Source organism: Chelon labrosus, assembly GCF_963514085.1.
Source record: "Chelon labrosus genome assembly, chromosome: 10".
NCBI lineage: Eukaryota > Metazoa > Chordata > Actinopteri > Mugiliformes > Mugilidae > Chelon > Chelon labrosus.
The window spans coordinates 1,310,587-1,333,575 of record NC_140360.1 but is presented as its reverse complement, the minus strand read 5'-3'; the positions used below and the strand labels follow the sequence as shown (position 1 = coordinate 1,333,575).

The window sequence follows — 22,989 nt, the reverse complement described above, 5'->3', positions numbered from 1 at the left end:
CCATTTTTTGAGACAGTGTGAGCACATTTTACAACTCCTGTGGTTCAGAGACTTTGTTTGTTAATAAATCCAAACTGCTGAGTGGTGAAAGAGCTGGAACTTTTATTGTTGAAAATAAAAAGTTCCACAAGTGCTAACTCTATTAGCCTATAGTTTCCCAGTGAAAAAATCTGAGGCAAAACCAACACATCTTCAGCCGCTAAGCTAGATCCTGAGGCTAATGTTAAAAACAACAGATGAACTTTGAAATGTGGTGCAATGTTACTCAAGTGCAGAGTTTATTTATTTATTTCTGCAATATTGTGTAAAACTATAATTGTCTTACATAATAAGGATTAAAAAGTGTAAAATGGGGAAAAATTAATAATTATGTTTATGTTTATTATGTGTATTATGTAATGGGGCCACTTGTTTGACTGATAAAAAGGTTTAAAGTCCTGAAGAATTAAGGGGCGTGGCTGTTTTGATTGACAGGTGGGTGTCCTCCCAGGTTGCTAGCTGTTTGTAGGAGGAGTCAGCCTCTGATCCATGGTCCATGGTCCACTAGGGGGCAGAAAAACCTCCAAAACCAACGGACTTATCAAAGTGTTTTATGCTAACGTGCTAACAAGAACATCTTCCAAGGTTTCTGGCATCTTGAGGCTGAATTCACATTAATGTAGAAGTTTTAGTTGAGCTTCCCAGGAACTTCTCTCAGATCCTCTTTAGTTCACACCTTGGTCCATCATGCATCTTCACTGGTGTTAACTTCTTCTACAGAGGTTTAATGTCACCGACTAGACCAGCTAACATTCACATAACGGTAAAGGACTGAAACGCACTCAGTTGCATCTTTTTCTTTTGCAGGTTTTTCTAGAGAGAATCTAGACCAGGTGGGAATACCTGTATCTGGAGGAGTCTGATGCTCCTCTGGCTCTCGGCCGCCTGCTTCTTGGCATGACCCAGCTGAACCTCCATCTCGTTCAGGTCGGACTCCATCTTCTTCCTCTGACGAACTGCCTCGCTGCGACCACGGACCTCCGCCTCCAGACTGGCCTGCATCGTCTCCAGGGAGCGCTGGTTGTTCCGCCTAGTGGACGCCGCCGTAATTACAACTGAATCTGAATCTAAACTTTGGATTTACTTGTTTTTATTCATTCTTTCCTCTCACTGGCTCACCTGAGGTTGTCGAGCTCTTCGTCTTTCTCTGCAATCTTGCGGTCGATCTCGGTCCTAATCTGCTGCAGCTCCATCTGAAATCTCAAGGTCTTACCCTCCTCGTGCTCCAAGGTGCCCTGTTGGGTGGAGAGTTAGTGGTTACAGCGGTTCAGTTCAGACGTCAGCTGATCTACGGCGGGTATCTACTCACTTCTACTTCCTCCAGAGTGGCTCTGATGTCGCTCTTCTCCACGTGGAGGATCTTCTTCATCCTCTCCAGCTCGTGGATGGTCTTCCCTTCCTGACTGAGCTGATCTGTCAGGTCCAGGATCTCCTCTGGAGTCAAACACAATCAATGTGTCCGTAAGAGAGTGGACAGTGGACAAACAACTGATGACATACAGTTAAAGGAGCCTGCTTAGATCACAGATTATTTCATTAAACTTGTAAATTACACTGCAAAAAAGTCTAACTCTTAATCGGCTATCCCAACTTGTTGTACCTTGCAGGTTCTTGTTTTCTCGTTTAACCGTCTCCAGATGGTCCAGAGCTTCTTCGTAGGAGTTCTTCAGCTTGAAGAGCTCCGTGCTCAGACTGCGAGACTCTTTCTGCGACGCCTCCAGGTCCGTCTGACTCTCCTCGAACTTCAGCTTCCAGTCGCTCAGCAGCTGAATCAAACCGACACACAAACCGGTGTGTGAGCTTTAACCGGGGGTGAGTGTTGAAGCCTACAGTGTGTCCTACGCTGCTGACCTTGTCAAAGTTGCGTTGCTTCTTGTCCAGAGCTATAACGGCGGCGTTGGACCGCTCTAGCTCCACCACCAGGTCCTCGATCTCTGTCTGCAGACGCTGTTTGGTTTTCTCCAGGGAGGAGGATTTGGCCTGAGCTGCCTCCGCAGCTTCTTCAGCAGTCTGCAGTTTAACGACCAACTTCTTCCTAAAAAACAACAAAATGAAAAGACGCTTCAGATCAGTTTATGTTTGTAGCAGCTGCTTCTAAAAGGACGGTTTTAGATTCCTATGAGGTGAATCAGTGACCTACACTTAGTTTTATCTGCACAGTTCTTGTTGTTGGATTTTGTGTATGTTATATTTTTGTCCAGAAAGCCGTCATCTGTCTGTAGCCGCTGTTGATAAGTTCAAAGTTCTTAAAAATCTGCTGCTACACACTTCAGATTCTTCTTGCTTTCCTCAGCATTATAGCTGCTTGAACAACTTCCTGATTTCCCAAACTAATGACGGTCATACTAACAACAACAAAGGTTAGTGGCGTTAACGTGTTATTAACGTGTTCATTACAGTCACAGTGTTTCTCAGCACCAGTAGCCGTGGAGTCTTACTTTGCATCTTCCAGCTCCTCTATTCTCAGCACGGCCTCAGTCTCGTACTTGGCTCTCCACTGGACCAGCTGACTGTTGGCTTTGGACAGCGCCCTCTGCAGTTCAGCCTTGGCCTCCTGCTCCTCCTCCAGCTGCTCTCTGAGAAGGCTGCAGTCGTGACGGGACGCCTGCACCGTGTGAGCCAGCGCTACGCGAGCCTGAAACACAAGACGTCTTTACTTCCTGGACAATAGTCAGAAACACCAATGCTAAAAAAAATAACTAAAGGTTAGAAATCAGTCAGAGAATCAGGCAGGGCTGTGTAGTGCACATGTTTGAAGCTCTTCCTAGCCTCCCAGCTAATGTGTGTGTCTATGCTGTGGGACGTTAAAGTAGGAGGCTTGTGTTACTTTGCTCTCCTCCTCCAGCTGCCTCTTCAGATCCTCAGAGCTTTGGCAAACCCCGGCCTTGGAGCGCTGCAGCTGACCAATCATAGCGTCCCGTTCCTCCAGACGACGACTGTACTCGGCTGAAAGAGCAGAAGAAGAGTCGGGTGAGAAAAGCTTCCTGTGTCTTAGACATTATAGATTCATTAAACATTCATTGTATTTTGTAGATTTGGTTTGATAATGGTTAGAGTGTGTGTTTGTGTTGTTTGTGTTGTACCGGTCTCGGTGACGGCTCGTGCTTTCTGAGCAGATACTTCGGTCAGTTGTCTCTGCAGCTCATCAGCTCTGCTCCTGCTCTCATTCAGCTGGTCCTCATAAGCCCTGCACATCTTTTCCACAGATCCCTACAAACACACACAAGCACCTGTAATGGTTGACTTGTACAGATTAGATTCACACCTGTTCAGATCTGATCACAGACCCCGTTCAGACCTCACACTGACATCCATCCTAACCTATCTGGTCTCTAGAGTCCAGGTTAAACAGGTCCAGGTGTGAACACTGATCTGGTCTCTAGAGTCCAGGTTAAACAGGCCCAGGCTGCAGGCTCCACCCACACAGTCTCCGATTGGTCCTTACCTTGGCTCTTGAAAGCTGCTCCACGTTGGCGGCCAGGTCGTCGGCCTCCAGCCTGAACTCGGCCTTCTCCTTCTCTAGTTTCTGCTTGGCTCTCTGCAGAGCGTCGATCTGCTCGCTCAGCTCCGTCACCGTGTCCAGGTGCTTCTTCCTCAGAGTGGCGGCCGTCGCCTCGTGGTGAAGCCCCGCCTCCTCCAGCTCACGTCGCATCTTCAGGAAGTCCGCCTCACGCTTCCTGTTAAAGATGAAGGTTGATACGAGATCTGATTACTAATGAACAGACATCACTGAGTCATGTGATCATTTCTACTAGTGGTTGAATGAATGAGTTAAACTCCTCTTCCTCAGATCAGCCCTGTTGAGTAGCTGGTCTTTAATGTGACCCAGGACTCATTGTGTGTTCACACTAACAAAGGAAGGAGGTCACATGTGTCCCAGACCACCTCCACATGTGGACTGACACCAGATCAGTGTTCACACCTGGACCTGTTTAACCTGGACACTAGAGACCAGATCAGTGTTCACACCTGGACCTGTCTAACCTGGACTCTAGAGACCAGATCAGTGTTCACACCCGGACTCTAGAGACCAGATCAGTGTTCACACCTGGACCTGTTTAACCTGGACACTAGAGACCAGATCAGGATGGATGCTGATGAAAGGTCTGTATCATAGATGGAAACATTTCAAATGATTAGTGTTGTGGTTCTGGAGAAGCTTCCAGGAGTTTCTTATTTCCCTGGAACTACTTTGTTCCATACTAGCACAACCCACATGAACATGAATGATTCCTCCACTTCTAACTCTTTCACAGCTGATCCATCATTAACACAGATTATTATTAATATTATTAATAAGGTCACTAACCTGTTGAGAGCGATCTGAGCCGCCGAGGCTCCGCCGGCCTCCTCCAGCTTCTCCCCCAGCTCCTCCAGCTCCCTGGCGATGTCGTTCCTCTGACGCTCGGCCTTGGAGCGCCACACTCGCTCCGCATCCAGAGCCTCCTCTAGCTCCTCGATACGAGTCTGAGAGACCAAGTACAACGAGTTTCAGAGCAGCGGCAGCAATGAGGACGAAGAGGAGGAAGCTGAACCATCGTGTTCCGTCATGGACCAACCTGAAGCTCTTTGATCTTCTTCTGCAGCTGACCGACCACATTCTGCTCATCCTCCATCTTGGATTGAAGCTGATTGAGCTCAAAGTCTTTTCTTTGGAGAGAGACATTAAGTGTTTGTTGTTTTTGTTCCTGATTTGAGCTTAAAAGTCAAATGAAAGCTCTGGATATATATTTCCCTACTTTTTCAGTCTCTCCTCCAGCTCCTCCTTCTGGTTCTCCAGGTCCCTCACTGAGTCCATGGACAGCTTCAGATCACCCTCCAGCTTCCTCTTGGTTCGCTCCAGATCGATTCGCACCTTCTTCTCCTGCTCCAGGGAACCTTCCACCTACAGGGAGGACATCCGTAGTGGGTCATCAGGTCCAGTAAATCCTTCTCTGCTGGACTAAACTTTATCAAAACCACTGACTTACATTTTAATATGTCTGTCTCTCATCTGTGGTGAGTTTCTTTCTTTAGTAATGACATCTCTCTATATGAGATACCTGTCTACCATGCTACGTCCTGTTTTATTGTGTATCCGTATGATGTTGATGGTTTCTATAGCAGTGGAGTCATAACGACCGTATTAAGACGTGTTTTAATGAGGCTGGAGGTCATTGAAGGTCTAGGTGCCTGACACTGGAGGACAGAAACCTTAAGCCTTAATCGAAACCACAAATGAAGATGTACGAGTTCTTTCACTTGTTGCAGTGATGTTCTGTGTTCATTGAGGAGGTTCTGGTGTTTGTCAGGTTGCTGTTTAGATCAGTTAGATGTGCTAGCGTGACTCCATGAAGGTAGAAAGATTACAGGGGACCGTCTTCTCAGTCTGTGACTACAGCTGAAGCAGATCTTTCCTTACGTTGTCCACTTGCTGCTCCAGTCGAGCTTTTGCCTTCGCCAACATGTTGACCTTGTCCTCCTGTGTCCGGAGGTCGTTGAGCACCTGCTGGTGAGCTTCCTGCAGGGCGGCTTTCTCTCGGGTCAGAGACGAGATGGATTCATCCAAAACACACATCTCGTGGGACAAATTCTTCACCTGGACGCAAAGAAAGACGAGAGATTATTGTGTCTGTGAAGGAAACCGGCCGTGAGGGTCTGTGCCTTCTTTTGTGTATCAAGTTTCCTTTTAAACCAAGAAATGAACCAAAAACAAAAAAGTCTAAAAGGAGAAAGAGTCTTGAGCTAATATTAGTCTTGCTCACCTTGTTCTCGACCCCGTGTCGGTCCTTCTCCACTTTAGCCAGAGTCATTTCCAGGTCGTCCACGTCTCTCTTCAGGGACACCACCTCGTCCTCCAGCTGCCTCTTCTTGGACGTCAGCGTGGCGCTCACCTCCTCCTCGTCCTCCAGACGCTCGTGCGTCTCCTTCAGCTTCGACTCCAGGGAGATTTTGGACTGAATCAGCTGGTTGCAGCGGTCCTCTGCGTCCGTCAGGTTGTCCTGCTCCTGATAATCAAGATGGACGAAGCACAATGTACGTTACTGACTTTAACCCTTAGACTGTGGGAAGACAGTTCAAAATGTCATGGATGAATGCATCAAATACTTGCACAATAGCACCACCTATAGGCCACCTGATAAAATGACTCTAACATCAAGTACACAAACTTTGGAGTAAATCTAATTTGACACGTCTGATTCTGAAGTATAGACTCTGGAAGACGAGAAGACAAAGGACAGCAGCAGTTGAAATGCATTCTGAGATACCTGGCTGCAACAAGTGCATACAAGTTACCTCCAGATGTTAAGATCCAGAATAAAACAAGTCTAGTTTACCAGTTTAGGTATCTTCAGAAATGATCCTTCATCTCAAATATATTTTTTTTTATGTCAGAGTAAAATCTAACTCCGACTCTGGTTCCTCTGGATCTCGGGGTGACTTACTGCTTGGAGCTGCAGAGCCAGGTCATTTTTCTCCTGAACCAGAACCACCTGCCGCTCCTCCGCTTCCTTCCTCTTCCCCTCCGACCTGACAGAGAAAAAAATAAAACCCCACATCACAGCAGGAGATCAAACTTAACACCTGAATGTCTTTAAAGTGAGACCCTGAATGAAACACAGACGGTGAGGACACCTGTCGTAGGCCTCTTTCAGTTTGCTGAAGTCTTCGTTCAGGACGGCCAGTTCTTTCTCCACCTGGGCGCTTCGCAGCAGTGGGCGGAGCTTGTAGAACAACATCATCCACGGCCAAGTCCTCACCGAGAAGAAGGCCCTGAGGTTGAACTGGATCACGGTCACAGCGTCTCTGGAAGAAGAAGAATTTAAAACCACACCGGTGTCTTTAAGGCCCAGAAAAACCTTTACCATCCAGCGGACTCCTCTTCAGATCTCCCTCCTTCCAAACATGTAATTTATTAATTATCATTATTTAAGTGGAAAGCTTCTCCTAACCTAATGCCTTTAATGAAGAGATACTAGATACCGGTCAGTCCATACTCAGGCCTAACTGTAGGGAAGTATCAGATCTGGAAAAGACTGGACATTTTAAAAGACTGTTGTTGACATTAGTTGTGTTTATGTCCAAATGTTTTTATGTTTTTAGTCATGAATCGTTTCTGTCTGCTGATTATAGAAGTTGGTTTGTTGATGTTGAGCGCAGAAGAAGACGTACCCTCATAGAGCATGTAGTCATTCAGTAGCAACATGGGATTTTTATACCAAAATGTGAGTTTGTCCAAGTGATCACTGATCCCATATCCATCCTGTCATTTGTTGTACAGACAGAAATTAACTAAATTCCTCCAGCACCAGATTTCTGCAGGATCATAATTTGGTTGTTTTCTCCTGACCTTCCTGAACATCATTCCAATCATCCTCAGGTCCAAATCCCTCTTTCATTTATTCTTTGGTTGGAGGGAGGCATGGAGTTGCAGCTTTGGGAACACAAGGACACAGATTTGCGTCCTCTCCTCCTCCCATGTCCATGGCTGAGGTGTCATGAGCAAACTCCAAACCCCCAAACTACTCCTCCAGAGCACTGCAGTTATTACTATGTTGAGAATATTTTGTAGTTTGTTCTAAATTCCCATTCCAACATGTTTGTCGTCTTTATTCTTCTTCGACCAACTTTTATGTCCTAAAAACAGTCATTAAACCAACGGCCCTTAAATTGATCAACCAACTCTCAGCCATTTCAGTTTTTAGTTTTAGTTAGAAATAATGTGGGAAAGAGTATAATAATATAATAATGAAGAGTTGAGTTAGTGCGGATAAAGGGGATGATAACAGGAAGTCTCTCCTCATGGTTCATAATTATTCATCTGTTGTTGTTCTGACCTGTGCTGCATCATCTTTTGTCGTTCCATCCTCATCAGCTTCCCTCTGGACATGGCCTGAACGGTGGTGAGGATCTGGGACAGACGGCTGTCCCTCATGTCCTCCAGCTGTCCCAGCAGACCAGCCTTAAAAAACACCTGAAGAAGAAGAAAAGGAGAGGGTCGTGTTAGTCATCAGGAGGAAGTGGTGTCAGCGGCAGATTTAACGGGAGTCTGTCGTACTTTGGTCTGTCCAAACTTGTACTGGGTGTGGTCGATGTCGAGAGAGCCCAGCAGCTTCTCCACGGCCTTCCTGCTGTCCACAAACGAGTCCTCTGGGATCGCAGAAGGATTCAAGATGCGATAACTGAGAAAGAAACACTGATTACTGAAGAGCAGGGACCTGGAAGCTGACCCTGACTTTATTCGGTCTACAGGTTTAGGACTCACCGCTGTTTGAACTCAGCGTACAGGATGCGGTTTGGAAAGCCCTTCCTGCAAATCCTGATCCCCTCCAGGACTCCATTACACCTGAGCTGGTGGAGGACCAGGAAGGGATCCATCACACCTGAAAAAAAAAAAAAAAAAAAAAAAAAAAACCTGAGACATTTCACGTCTGCAGTCCTTCTTTTATTTCTTTCTTTTCTTTCTCATTCTCTTTCAGGCCTCGTTCATACCTGGGTTCTTGGTCTCGTTAGGGATTATGCACCGAACAAAGTGAGGCTGAGTGCTGCGCAGGTTCGCCATCAGCTTATTAAGATTTTCCTGTAATCAAACAAAGAGTTAACAGAGAGTCTAAAGTGAATATAACCTCCAGTAGAGGGCAGCGTTGAGTTTTTTAGTACATTTAAAGAGGGCTGTCAAAGTTAATGCATCAATTTATTTTTTATTTTTTATTAAGTTATTATGACCTCAGCACAAATTGTAGTTTGATGAATGAGTAAGTGATCAAATGTGGAAAGCAAGCAGAATCTAAAGTGTAGTTGTAGTAAATAATTTTAGCCTGCAGAGGGCAGTAATATACACTGTAGTGTCAAAAGAGAAGAAGAAGAAGAACCCTAAATATTTTAATCTATTGAGTAATTTAAACTAATGAGCCCAAACATCAGCATCTGACCAACATGTCAAAATAACTCAGACTCTCTTCCTCCGCTTTTCTTCTCCGAGTTCATCCAGCCATCACTACACATGTATGAAGAGTTTTACTGATCCTTTTTGTGCTGCAGAATCTAAATCACCTTGTGCAACTGCGACACTGTCTGGAAAGAAGCAGCTTTCCTCTTCCTGTGTTTGGTCTCAGCCTTCGGATCACTTGCTAAAATGACATCGCAAACAGAAAGTTGAAAATGTAAAAGTTGAGCCGATAAAGTAACATCAATGAGTTTTTTTATTTATTTTTTAAATTACCCATCTCAGAGCTGATGTAGTTCTCAAAAAGTCCAGAGATCAGTTTGTTGGAGGATTTCTGGAAGAGGACCACCACCGTCTCATTCAGAGGATCTCTGTTCTTGTCCAGCCAGCCGATGATGTTGTACGGCACCTACAGCAAATAACAGAACTATGATTATGATACGACTCAAACATCTGGATAGATTGGGCTCTAAACAGAGAAACCTTTTATATTTAACTCTTATTTTACAAGATAAATCCTGCTTGATGTCAATCAGCGCACAGAAATGATGTGGCGTTCCCCAATGCTCCATTCTCGGGCTTCCTTTATTTTTTTTTCAGTGAACCAGAAGAATAGGATCATGGTCCCATGTGGATTTTTATAAAATTTTACAAATATGACTTAAAGACATAATACAGAAGAAAATAATGTCCATGTTTATATCGTTAGGATAATTACCTTTACTTAATAAAGTGAACCAACCCATATCTTGGAATTAACATTCACATCATGTGTATACGTATTGGACAGTCCCAACTCAAACATGAGCAGCAGAGGAACAACATGAATTGATACCCACCACTCCAGCGTAGTGAACCACCTCGAAGTGCGTCTCGTATTTTCGCTTCTTGTCGAGCCGTGGCCGCTGGAAGTTGGGTGACTTCCCCAGATGGTTGTCGTAGAGTTTGGTTTTAAAGCTGTGGTCCGTGGCCTTGGGGAACATGCACTCCTCCTCCATGATGGACAGAATACCCATCGGCTGGACACAGAGGCGTTGGTTAAGTTGTTGTATTTACACTGAATTCATCTGAATCTTTGAGGTTGTCCTACAACTACTAACACACCTTCTCTATGAGGTCGATGCAGGCCTGCAAGTCCAGGCCGAAGTCTATGAAGGTCCACTCTATCCCTTCGGTCTTGTACTCCTCCTGCTCCAGGATGAACATGTGGTGGTTGAAATACTGCTGCAGCTTCTCGTTGGTGAAGTTGATGCACAGCTGCTCAAAGTTATTGAACTGCAGAGAGAAGACAAACAGCTTTTTGTAAACAGGACTGCAGTCATTGGTAAATTATTACATTCATTTGTCTTTGGTTTGACAAATAAGAACTTCTGTCCAATATAACAAGGTCAAAATTATTGCCGTAAGTTCAAATATTCCAGTCTAATTTATAAAGCTGATCCAGGCTCCTGTTCATTTACTTCAAAGTTCAACATTCACAGGCATGCTCTGCTCTGTGATAACTGCTCATCAGGTTTTTAACTAATGTTAACTCCTAAGCTAATAGCTCATCCAGGTTTATTCCTAACGAGGTCATGTTAGTGCACTTTCCTGGAAGACTCCAAAAGCAAATACTTCAAGCTAGTGTTCATTCATTTCTGATGCTCATCTGGTAACTGAAGTCGCTATTAATTCCTGTCCTATCATAAAACTGATCCAGGCTGGTGTTAATTCCCGTACTCTGATTTTGACATGAACTGAGTCTGGGTGCTCCAGACTATTTCATCTCCTGTTTACCTCAAAGATCTCGAAGCCGGCAATGTCGAGGACTCCAATGAAGTACTGACGAGGCAAAGCGGTGTACAAAGACACGTTGATCCGACTCACCAGCCACCTAAACATACGGTCGTATGTGGCTTTGGCCAGAGCCGCCACTGAGTAGTTGACCTGCACAAATAAAAAAGGACCTGATACTGGCTGCAAGGATGTAGTCAACACAGAAGACTGTTATGAAACGATTGGTTGATCGATTGATTACCTGTTCAACAGTCTGTCCTTTAACTATAAACTCATTTCCGACTTTGACTCTGGGGTTCAGAAGGCCTTTCAGCAGGTCGGCGGAGCTGATGCCCATCAGGTATGCTGCCTTATCCACACCTCAACACACACAACACATACATCTCTTTATCTCAGAGGTCTGTCAAAAAAAAAAACATCTCAACCTCCATTGCATGATTGGAACTAAATGACAATATAGAGGATACGCTATCTTTAACCACAAGTCCTGCTCCTCTGCAGAGGTCCCATAGGTGTATCGAGGGGAATGCAACTAAGAAAAACACTGATCTTGTTAACAGCTGGAGGGGCTCTGACTGGTACCACAGTGATCTACACAGGCCTTTTTAGTTGCAATACCATGAGTGAACACTGGGGAAATCAAGAGAATCATCTCAGCTCAGCAGCTTTCATTCAAATAAGGCACTATTTTGTAATCTGGTAATCAGTTATGTCTTTCTCTTTCTTTCTATCGTGACACAAAATAAAATGTGTTTTCGATCATATGGTGTCCAAACCCATCGTACTCTCTGTGCCGTCGGCCTCAGCCTGCTCCTCCCTCTGTTTCTTCTTGAACTTCATGTTGCCGAAGTGCATGATGGCTCCGACAATCTTATAGCAGCTGTACTTCTCCTCTGGAGTGAAGCCCAGAGTGTCCATGGCGTGCTGCACATCAAACACACAGTTCAGGGTTTGTATCAGGGAGCAGAGGGTGGTGCAGCCTTGAAGATGTGTATCTTACATCCGTGAGTTTCAGCTCGTCTCCGTCGTTGATGCCCTCCACCGTGGTCACACCCTGAGAGCAGAAGTGGTAGTCGTAGGGGTTGGTGGTCACCAGCAGCATGTCTGCAACACAAATATATTATATTATATTATACACCGATCAGGATTAATATTTTGACCATTATGAATATTGTGCAGGTCTCCCTTGTGGTGACTCATCAGAGAATGGACATGGGGGGCTTTGAGGGGAGGGGCCTCTGTGGATCATCCCACAGATACTTGATCAGTTTGGGATCTAGTGAATTTGGAGGCCAGGTCAACACCTTGTGCTGCTCTTCATGTTTTTTTTTTCAGTTGTTCCTAAAGTGTGTTTGTGTATGTGTCTGTGTCAGGCTGCATTCTGCTGGGGATGGCTGCTGCCATCAAGGAGTGTCATTGCTATGGGGTGGGGGTGCCTGGTCTGGTCTAGGTGGGGTGGGGGTGCCTGGTCTGGTCTAGGTGGGTGCTACATGTCTAAGTAACATCCACACCAATGAATGCCAGGTCCAGAAGTTTCCCAGCAAAATACTGAACTGTCACAGGATGGTTTAAATGTTATTAACTTCTCGTGTCAGTGGTCATAATGTTGTGGCTGATTAGTGTGTACTGAAATGTATCACAAATAACGTTTATTATTATTATTATTATTATTATTATTATTGTGACTTTTATCTAACGTTGTAATGTTGAAGGCAGGGATTTCCCAGTTGTCTTGAACGCAGCGTCATGACGTCAACCCTACGGACGTTCTTCTAGGGCGGAGCCGTAGACCGTAAACCAGGTGAAGCCAGGTGACAATTAATTAAATGAAACAGTCACGTGCGTTCACCAGAAGACACGGAGATGAAACTCTGGAGAAAGTCAGACTCAAGCCTCTTTAGTGTTTTTGTTTGTTTTCTTGTCTTTAGCTAATGTTAGCTAACTAATTAGCATCACCTTCACAGGGACCTTACATGAATGGATATGAATCAGTTCACCTCCAAGAAAGGAAGAAATAAAAGAGCTTCAGCATCAAATAAGGTGAGTTAGACACGCCTGATCTACCTGTCTGTCTGTCTGCTGCTCTAAGCTGTTTTGAGTTTTGGCTCATAGGCTGTGCATTTGATCATATGATTGTTTAATGGAAAATAATCAGTAACTTGAATAAGTAACCAGGATTCTTATTGTTCTGTGTTTTAAACCAGAATATAGAAAACATTTTAGGTTGCTGCACGTATGACGGAAAAAAAAGTTTAATTGACGTTAACATGTTTGATGTAGACATCTTGGAGACTGAAGATAGAAGACTATTGTAACATCAGTGGTTGTTTGATCCAGGCTTGTGATTGGACAAGTCACAGTGGTGGGCGGGGCTACCTTGTAGCTCTGGCTTGTGACTGGACAGGATCTGGTAGTAGATGTGGTAGCTTCTCTCCCCCGGCTGCTGGAACACAACTCTGGACTTCTCCAGAAGATCTGTCGAAGCAAACATTGAAAGTGGTTCATGTCAGAACTTTTAGTTCTTGGAATAATTGCAGAGGAACTTTCAAAGAAGCTCGAGGTTCCGTCTGCCTAGGTTTACCTCTTTTTCCCCGGCCGCCCCAATAACATTAGTCAGATGATGTGTTGAAAAACTCGTTTATTTTATTACACCCACCTGCATACAGCAGTGTAAAATGATAATTCAACCAGACCAACTTCCCCCGTCCACAATTTTTCTGTGGAGCAAAGTTTATCTGGAGCCTCTCTGTTGGAACTGATTCTGCTCCTGCAAAGATCTGCCCGGCCAATCAGATTGTTTGGGGCCGGGGCTTAATGTGGTGATGGACAGAAGGGTAACAGTAATCATACATGTCATTTGAGAGACGGGGAGTTGGATTAGTTTACAACTAAATATCTCTGATTGGTTGGAGGACTGTCCAGTTGATGCCAAGGTATTTTTTGTCTCTGATTGGTTGAAACACGCCTCATAATGAAATCCAAACGTCACGTTCCCAGATTCTGATAGAGCTGACTCTGCTTGGCTGTGACTATTTTAACAGCGTTTAACGCCCCACTATGAAAGCCTCCATGCTTTCAGACTAGGTTTGGGGTAAATCCATCTCCAGGCACCTTCATGTAGACCCTGAATCCTCTGGAGGGGTTTTCCCAGAATGCCACACTCTCTCCACCAGCTGCTGTTCTTACCATCATGCATTCTGGTGCTACAATTTGCCAAGCTAAGACATGTGGCAGCTTAACATGTTTTGTAAAAAAGTAACATGACTAATTGGACGAGGCAACCGTCCACGGGGGGTTGGCATGGATTAAATCTTTGATGATCTTTGCCCCGGTACTCCTTCTAGCCCTTGTTGTCCTCATGCATCTCACATCAACCCTCTCCAAACCTCTCACGGTAGACTCTGACGGCGAGAACCAGCTCCGACCCAACCCATTCCAGACCTTTACGTCCATCTTTTTCATGAGATAATCAACTTTACTCTTGATTCTCTATTAGAACATTTATGGTGAAACTCACAGATTTCGATGTCGGCTGATGCTAGCCGCCCAGTTGTCCCAAAATGAATTCTGATGAATTTTCCCTGAAACAAAGAAAGAACCTGTCAACACATAAACTTTACACTAAACGTCCTCCTCCGTCCTCCTCCGTCCTCCTCCGTCCTCCTCCGTCCTCCTCCGTCCTTCTCCACTGGCCATCAAATAAAATAACTTTACTGAACTCACAAAGCGAGAGGAGTTGTCATTGCGGATGGTTTTAGCGTTGCCGAAGGCCTCCATGGCCGGATTGGCTTCAATGATCTGGTCTTCTAGGGAGCCCTGAAGACACGGAGAGAGAGAGGAGACGTTATAGACGTTAACATCACTACTTATTTTATCTTTCTACGCGCTGTTGATGAGGCTTACTCCTTTTTTCACGGTTTCCCCCAGTGCAGCGATGATGGCAAAGTACTGTATCACCCTCTTGGTGTTGACGGTTTTCCCTGCACCGGACTCACCTCTGGCAAAGACAAAACTGAGATGTTAGGAGAAAAAGAAAAACACCAAAGTACAAAAGAGCTAAATAAGAGAAACTCTTTAGTGTTTAATTTAGTTCAGTTGAACAGCACCACATACTCCATCCTCCACAATGATCATCCAGGTGAATCACCACCTTTCTGATGCTGGTTCAACATCAGCTCAACATTAGATCAGTCATGAAGGAGGAATTGGATCAGAATGCGTTCACTAGTGTACCTAATGAAGTGGCCAGCAATGTTTTAGCTTTGTTTCTTGTATATGTGTGTGCATACAAGTAGGGCTGCAACAATGAATCGATAAAATCGATAAAATTCGATTAATAAAAGAGTTGGCAACGAATTTCATTATCGATTCGTTGTGTCCGACGATTATTATGCCACGGAGATGTTTGAGTATAAAACGAAAAAAAAAGTTGAGTTGAGCGCGGAGCGGACGTAGAGGAAAGACCATCGGAGAGACCCTAACGTTGTTCTAAAACATGGCGGAGAAATCAGTACAACCTAAGTCATCCAAGGTGCAGTACGCCGAAATTTAAATTACAAATGAGACCTGGAAGTGGAATCCAGTGTTCAGCCTGGTTTGTAATGTGTTGCTGCACCGGGTATGGTACGGTCGTACAGCGCAGGCGCAGCGGGGAGATTTTATTTATCACGTAATGTTGGTTAGCGATATGTATTTATGCCTTTTGGATTCGAGACTTCTCCTGTCACACGAACCTCGTTGTCAACTTGGGAAATTGGCAAAATGTAAGTTTAATGATTGCTGGCTTTGTAAGGTGGAGTTGGAGAGAAGCTTAGCCACGTTTGCTAGTAGTATGCTTCAACATGAAGTAGCAGGCAGGAGACGAAGTGGAGGGATTTCAGCTCAATACATTTATTAAACAGAACCATATGAAGCAGGTCTCACAGCTCATTACAGAACACTATAATAACAGATAATAAAACGTTGGTGGATTGTAGTCTTTACCAGCGTCCACATTACGGAGATGGAGGAAGTCAAAAAGAGAGACAGATGCAACAAGAGCGACACCTGCTGAACTAAGCGATGAAAACAAAGGCGCCGCCGTGTGGCGTAAACTGGTACTGCTCCGTGTAATACTCTGGCTGTTACAGCTTGAATGAAGTGATTTCGTTGATTAGCTGAAACGTGCCGAACAATCCTTATGAGGCGAACTGCAGACTACCGATTCTGCTGCTTCATCATCATAAAGTGACATGTATGTTCTTTGTGTTAGTCCATTTGTTTTTGTTTTTTAAATGATTACTTTAACAGCTCAGAGATGTTCAAGGAGCAACCTGTTTAGCACTTTCTTCTCTGTCAGCTCTGTTTTTGAATAAAGGGTTGGAAATTAATGCTTTTTTTTGTCCGATTCATCGATTAATTGAAAAAATAATCGACAGATTAATCGATTATTAAAATAATCGTTAGTTGCAGCCCTACATACAAGGCATGGTGACGCATGTATTAGTGGAGCTGATACTGCAGCTATGGATGTTTTTAGTCCATAAAGGTTAATATCTATATTTGTAAAAACCTCCCCGGTGTCTAGAAAAATTAGTTTTTATCTTTGTCACATCTATTGGCTGAGCAGGGAACCTGTGGGAAATGCTAGCTGGTCTTTAAATGTAGGATACTTCATTCTCATAGCCTGGCACTGTCAGACTCCGTTCTTATTAAAATCAGAGTCTAGTAACTCTCCATCTCTCCATCATCCATGACTGGATAGTCCTACCATAGAGGTGAAGCGTAGCTAGTAACATGCTGTACCATATTAGCGAATAAGATACTGGAGAAGAAAGTAGAGGATGGGTGCTCTGTGCATCCTGGGAAGTCCCACAGCAGCCTAGACTCATAGCAGCATAATGTAAAGTAAGAGATGGTTCAACTGGCTTCTCCACCAGCAGACGTTTAGTTGTAACCTAATTCAGTGATGACGTCTATGACTACTGTTACTCTTCTGTCCACCACCCCACATTAAGCCACGCCCCCAAATAATCTGCTTGGCAAAGCAGATCTTTACTGGAGCAGAATCAGTTCCCAATAGAGAGACTCCAGATAAACTTTACTACTAAAAAAAAAAAAAAAAAACCTTGGGCATGGGAAGTCAGTCTGGTCAAGAATGCTTTGTATGAAGTTTATGAAGCTATTGAAGAATAACAGATGGAATGATGATGAAATCCAGCCCTTGACACATCAACCGACCAAGTTGACTAATTTTTGTGGATCCAGGGTTAAAGGAGCCCACAGCTCATATTTTGTCCTGATATGAACTACTTTGTCTATCCCAGTTGAAATATTCCAGACTAAGTTTCTGCAACAAAACATTGTGGCCGGGGAAGTTGGTCTTGCCTCCAGGCTATCACTACACAAGGTGTGAAACTCTACTCTGAGAGGACGTCCCCAGAATAATTGCATGTTTTTTTATTGTTAGTTCATGGTGCTTGTTGTTTTATGCCTAATTCAATTCATATTTCCATTAGTGTTTCTGATGTCATTGCAGAAATTAGACATTTACAGTGAAAAATGTTGTGACTTACGTGATGAGCATTGACTGGTTCTCACGATCTGTTGAGGAAAATTAAACCAAAAGTCAAAGAGGAAATCCAACTCCGCGTGATAGACATGTGTCCTGGAAAACTACAACAGCTGAGGAACTACATGAGATAATCATCAGTCCAACTTCTCTGATGTACTTTGACATTCTCTGGTTCTTCCTGATTGGTCGGGTATGTCTTCATCTGCGTAGCTAGCTGTAGCTCACCTGTTTGTCTAGCTGAGGTTGACTTACTGATGGAGGTCAGAGGTCAAAGGTGACTCACTCTGAAGCAGGTCGGAGTAGGCGTTGTCAGCGATGGCGTAGATGTGTGGCGGTGTGTCTGCACGACGCCGCCCCTTGTAGGCAGTCACCACCTCAGGAGAGTAGACCGGCAGCCATTTGTACGGGTTGACCGTCACACAGAACAGACCAGAGTAGGTCTGAGCCGGACACAGAGTTGACACAGAGTTGACACAGAGTTGACAAAGAATAAAAGAAATGAGGAAAGATAAATGTGCATTAGAGTGGATACTCACGTAGATCATCCACATGCTGTATCTCCTCCTCAGGTTGAAGAGAACAGAGGCTTCGTTGAGATGAGTCAACATGGCCATGTCCTCCATCATGTCAAACTTAGGAGGGTTCATTGGCTGGAGGTCATCTTCTTTCACGATCAGAAACTAAAACGGAAAACAGTTTGAATCAGACTTACGGTTGACTAAAGAAACTGACTCGACCAATCAGTGACCGGTGTTTGATTGTCACAGATTTAATGTTCTAGTCACATCAGTTAACACCAAATATATCTGATACATGAGTCTCTGAGTCCTCTGTCCCACCCACATAATAATAATAATAAAAAAAAACTATTAGAGACTTGTCCTCCGCCCCCTGGTGGATGTATCCAGGCTCTGCAGTCAGTAGCTTTTGGCAGCCATTTCCATAATGGCCACTTTAATGGACTTTATTTTTTTTTTTCATGGAAATCTTTTTTGAAAAGGTTACATTGAGAATATCATTTATTTTGTTACTGATATTTGTAGGAATATGTATGTTATGAGCAACCTGTAATTACGTCATACTTTATACATTATCTTAGATTAGTAAAGTCATGTTGGAACACTTTAGATGTATATGGTTCATTTACTTCAATCGTTAACACATTGCATGATGCTATCTGTTGTACCTTTTTATTTTTGCAAATTTTTCTCATTTAATTAAACTAATTATTGAAAATCTTAAAATGTCATCTTAAAGCCTAAATGATTTATTCCATATTAGTGGAATTTTTAGATATTTTCTATTTTTCTATTCAAACCAATGTTGCAGAGGTTCACTTGTTAATTATTGTCTTTTGTCGTCCTCAGTTTTCACTGATACAATTAAATAACTGTCATAACCTATAAAATATATATTTACCTGTTCAGAGACACAGACGTTAGTTTTTCAGTCCATCTTTGTTTGTTTGTGTTTTCTACCAAAAAGTAAAAGTAAAAATGTCATAAGAAGGATCCTTTTGGGAAAAACTAAATCAACAGAAATGTTTAAATTGTTCCAAATTCAATGAATGTATTTATTTACATCTCTAATTATCAGTGTTGGTTAAATTAACTCTTACCAGGCTGTGGTATAAATACATCTACAGGAAAACTGTGACGGTAATTCTCCGTCATCCAGGTCTTGGTTAATCCAAAAAATAAAGCTGAAGCAAAGACGACTTGATTCACTCATCCAACTCCCCACCAGTCATAAAACTAAAGAAGCTAATAATGTCTTCAAGTCGTCCACTTGCCTTGTGTCAGTTTATTTTTGTTGGGATTAACAAACAGTGAACACATGAAATAAGAAAACGAGCCAGAGACCCAGATTTTTATGTTTAATCTGTCCGGTTTAGGGTTCGGTGGAAGCCTTCAGCCGACTCACCCGTCCGTCCTTGGTCTCCACCGTGCTCTTGTCTCCGTTCAGCTCTCTGATCTCCACCTCGATGTACGCTTCAGCTTCGTCAGGCATCCAGACACGCTTCGTACCTGGAGCAGTCAGACGACACGCCTTTAGATTTAATACTCGTATCTGTGACATAGATTTAATATGGCTCATAGGCCCCGTACAGGTCGAGAGTGTGGGTGGAAGTGTTTACCATCAAAAGCCTGGGCCTTGGCAGCCAGCTGCTCCAAGTTGGTGAGGCGAAGGTACTGACCGGATTCTCCAAACTCTGTCATGTCCATGAACCGAGACATCTGAGCACATGAACATGAGGAAGGGTTAGAAAAGCAGACGGTAAAAGCTTTCTGCTAGGAAAAGATCTATTAACACGACTAAAAGGTTGATAAGAAATGTCCTCAACATATTGTAGAAAAGTTTATTTGCATGTGGGTCAATTTTTGATACGTGGAGATTATGGAAAAGACTTTAAATAAGAAGTTTGTAGTGAGGCCGTGGAGCGCTGGTTTTTCAGTGATGGATTAATCCACACGAAGCTCCGGTGAGAATGTGTGGCTTGTGTTCATGGTGATGAAGGAACATGTCGCCCAGTGTGACCGGTAGTAAAGTGTTAATCAAAGGAATAATTAAAAATGCACAAATCCTAATCCATAACAATCGTGCATCCCTTTTACTGCTCTGTAAGTCTTTATTTAGCTTCAAGTAAAGCCGGTAGGTCCAGGCTACCTCTGTGCATTACTCTGGGCTTTGAGAAAAGACCAAACAGCTGTTGCATTAGCTCAGTGGCATCCTTCAACAATGCTCAGGCCTCTCCCTCTTTATTACTGTCCCCCCACTTCTGAGCTGATGCTGCCTGGACCGATCCTGGTCCATAAATACAACCCTTCCATCATCTTTCTGACTGAAACATTCATCCTAATGAGATGAAAGTTACAACAATCCAGCAGCCTAATTATCTGGAATATAAAGTACAATATGTACAAATAATTCAATCTTAAAAAGCCCCAGGTTGTGTTGGTGTGGACCGAGTAAAGCCTCGTTGTTGAAACATGCCCACCTAAATCTGCTCTACTGTGTTAAGTAACGCTACCAAGCAAGGCTAAGTGCTATCTAAGGTGCTAGCAGCCGGCTAACGTGGTGGCCTTACTCCTTCCTCCCAGTTTGTTGCTAGCTGTCCCACTTCACATTTCTTGAGCTAAGTTAACACTTAAATTAATAAATCATAATTAATGTGCTATAGAAACTACTATTTGCTATACAAATAACTGAACTGACATTGAATTGAATTAATCTGAATAAGCAGCATTGTTGTACCTTAAAAATCACCTGTAGACTTTTGATTAATCAGTGTTATCATTTAACAGGAAACAGGTTAGTTAATTAGACTTTCTCATAACTTTACTTTTATTGAGTTATTCACTTAATGAGTTTGATGGTAGTTATTAATAGTTCTTACTGTAAATGATTCACTGATACGTGTTTTGTCTTTTAAAAAATTATACAAAACAAGTCCAGGTCATGATTCATCTAAAAATCTAAGCTGAAACAAAAGACGACTGGAGTTTCTAGAAGACGTTTCATCCAGGTCTTCAGTTCTAAAACATTGGTGGTGTCCATCTGAGACTAGCACAACTAGGGTCTGTTAACCACCAGCTATTTATTTGGAGTTGGAGGAAACGGTTTGATCATGTTTTCTTAACTTCAGGTAAGTAGTTTAACCCCTCCCCCCTCCATCAGGCCTTTAGAACTGAAGACCTGGATGAAACACCTTCTAGAAACTCTACAAGTCCAGTTGGTTCTTTTTTTCAAATAGCTTTTTGGGACGCTGCAAACAGTTATCAGATTTATGATCCCGACCCTGACAGACGTCTGCACGGGATGATTATTATTGTAGATGTGAAAGAATGTCACATTTATATTTATAGGTTGTATGAGGACTGAATCAGCATCAGGCAGTTAATCAATGAACTGGTTCTTAGCTTCATCACTGAGATCAGGAGGTTGGTTCCTCTTCATCTGGTTCCAGCCTTGGTGAAATTATTGATTGATAAATTTGGGAGATGAATTAAGAAACTTTCAACCATTTAATCATTTATTATTTTTTGTTCCAAACTTCAGCAGGAAGCTTCTCAAATCAAAGGCAACTTAATCATCCAACCTGGTAGCACACAGTTAGGAAATTAACTTCAACTTTCATGAAACCAAAAATTTAAACGTTCATCACACAGAATGAAAGCCGTGAGTTCAGCAAGAGTTTAAAGTGTTAATACGCCAACTACAGCCGCTGAGGCTCATGGGTACTGTAGTATTATAGCCACATAAGCTCAGGCCTCACTGTGAAGACGGGCTGAGTACTCACCGTGCTGGGCGGCTCTGCTCTGAAGCTCTCTGAGGTTTTATCTGCGTCGTAGTTTGAGAGGATGTCCACGAGAACAGAATAAGTCAACGAGCAGAGCATGGCCTCACTTTATAACCTCCCACCGCAGCATGTGACCTCCTTGGCCACAGCTGATTGGACGTCCCAGCGCCTCTGGACGTTCATAAAAGGCCTGCTGTGGTCAGGGTGGAATACCAAAATGAAGCAGAACTAAAGCCTCATCCCTCTCTTCTCTCGCTGCCTCCAGGTCTATGTTTGGAAACTGAGCATCCACATCCTCCTCTGTCCTCTCCTGTCTCTGTCCATCTGTCTGTCTTTGTCTCTTCCATCCACCAGGCTGTCTGTATCTGTAGACCTTTATCCTCATCACTCTGTCGCTGCAGGAACTGTAGACGCTCCGTCTGGTTTTCTGGTTTTAGACTCTAAAAGAAAAAGTTTAAAAAGCAAAACTAAAAAAAAAAAAATCTAAACAAGTAAATTTGCATTTTGTCCTTTTATTTTATTCCAGAGGCCTTCAGCACACGTCCATGTGACTTTTCTTTTTCTTGTTATTATACAATAAATTTATTTATATTATATTATTAGATTTAACTAAAAATGTGTCGCAGCAAAACAAAACTCTGTTGGTCTGTTTAAATCTAAATAATAATAATAATAAATGTGCCTTTAGACTCTAAAATAAAAAGAGTTTATTTGATTTTCAACTTAAAAAAGCAAAAACTAAAAATCCAAAACAAATAAATTTACCTTTAGTCCAGACAGAATAAAGGAAAGGTTTCTTTTCTTTCTTTTTGTTATTTTGTTTTTAGTTTTTGATTTAAAAATAAAAATCAGATTACAGTTCTTCCACATTTCATTTCTGGTTTAAAAGCAAACATGAAATACCAAAAGAAAAATGCACAGACCCTTTGATGAGTCGTTTTATTGCTCAGATGACATTTTACTCTCCTGTCAATCACCACACTAAGCCCCGCCCCTACATGATCTGATTGGCCCAGTAGATCTATGCTGGAGCAGAACCAGTTCTCAATGGAGAGACTCCAGACTAGAGACGATATAATAATAATAATAATAATAATAATAATAATAATAATATCCTCCTGACTAGGAGGAACAATATTTCCCAATCAAAAAGTTTTTATTTTTCAGATTTCATAACTGATGGACGACATGTTCCTTAATGAGAAAGAGAAAGGTACCAAAGCCCCGCCCCTTTACATTCAGCATCATTGAAAAGCCTTAGATGTCCTCTGTAGATAGCAACAGGAGTTAATTCAGTAGAAAGCAGTGTATGGTGGAAGATATTCAGGTTTACATTTGATCTACTGGTCGTCAGGAGGATATAAACGATGGAGAAACTCACACAATCATCTCCCA

General features: G+C 43.0%; 1 protein-coding gene across 1 annotated transcript; it reads right to left on the bottom strand.

The window, feature by feature from the left end:
* Positions 1 to 399: 399 nt before the first annotated feature.
* On the bottom strand, positions 400 to 20,194 carry LOC311494575 (myosin-7B-like). Its single transcript, XM_084553673.1, has 37 exons — positions 19,432 to 20,194; positions 19,218 to 19,321; positions 17,831 to 17,974; positions 17,578 to 17,734; positions 17,296 to 17,323; positions 14,645 to 14,738; positions 14,465 to 14,557; positions 14,259 to 14,322; positions 13,118 to 13,216; positions 11,742 to 11,845; positions 11,527 to 11,665; positions 10,983 to 11,101; positions 10,742 to 10,891; positions 10,070 to 10,240; positions 9,805 to 9,984; positions 9,242 to 9,374; positions 9,073 to 9,149; positions 8,512 to 8,599; positions 8,285 to 8,402; positions 8,078 to 8,201; positions 7,857 to 7,993; positions 6,655 to 6,825; positions 6,465 to 6,549; positions 5,784 to 6,026; positions 5,441 to 5,617; positions 4,779 to 4,924; positions 4,599 to 4,689; positions 4,349 to 4,506; positions 3,485 to 3,716; positions 3,123 to 3,249; positions 2,867 to 2,985; positions 2,478 to 2,674; positions 1,891 to 2,074; positions 1,640 to 1,805; positions 1,349 to 1,473; positions 1,159 to 1,274; positions 400 to 1,069 (listed from the first exon to the last, which is right to left on the bottom strand). The coding sequence occupies exons 1-37, from the start codon at positions 19,529 to 19,531 to the stop codon at positions 853 to 855; spliced, it is 4,977 nt and encodes a 1,658-aa protein (XP_084409799.1). The 5' UTR covers positions 19,532 to 20,194; the 3' UTR covers positions 400 to 852.
* Positions 20,195 to 22,989: the final 2,795 nt, after the last annotated feature.

Coding starts and splice junctions, on each gene's coding strand:
- LOC311494575 (XM_084553673.1), bottom strand. CDS start 19,531: ATGTCTCGGTTCATGGACATGACAGAGTTTGGAGAATCCGGTCAGTAC. Junction 11,666..11,741: donor ACGAGCTGAAACTCACGGAT/GTAAGATACACA, acceptor TTTGATGTGCAG/CACGCCATGGACACTCTGGG. Junction 2,675..2,866: donor AGCTGGAGGAGGAGAGCAAA/GTAACACAAGCC, acceptor CTTGTGTTTCAG/GCTCGCGTAGCGCTGGCTCA.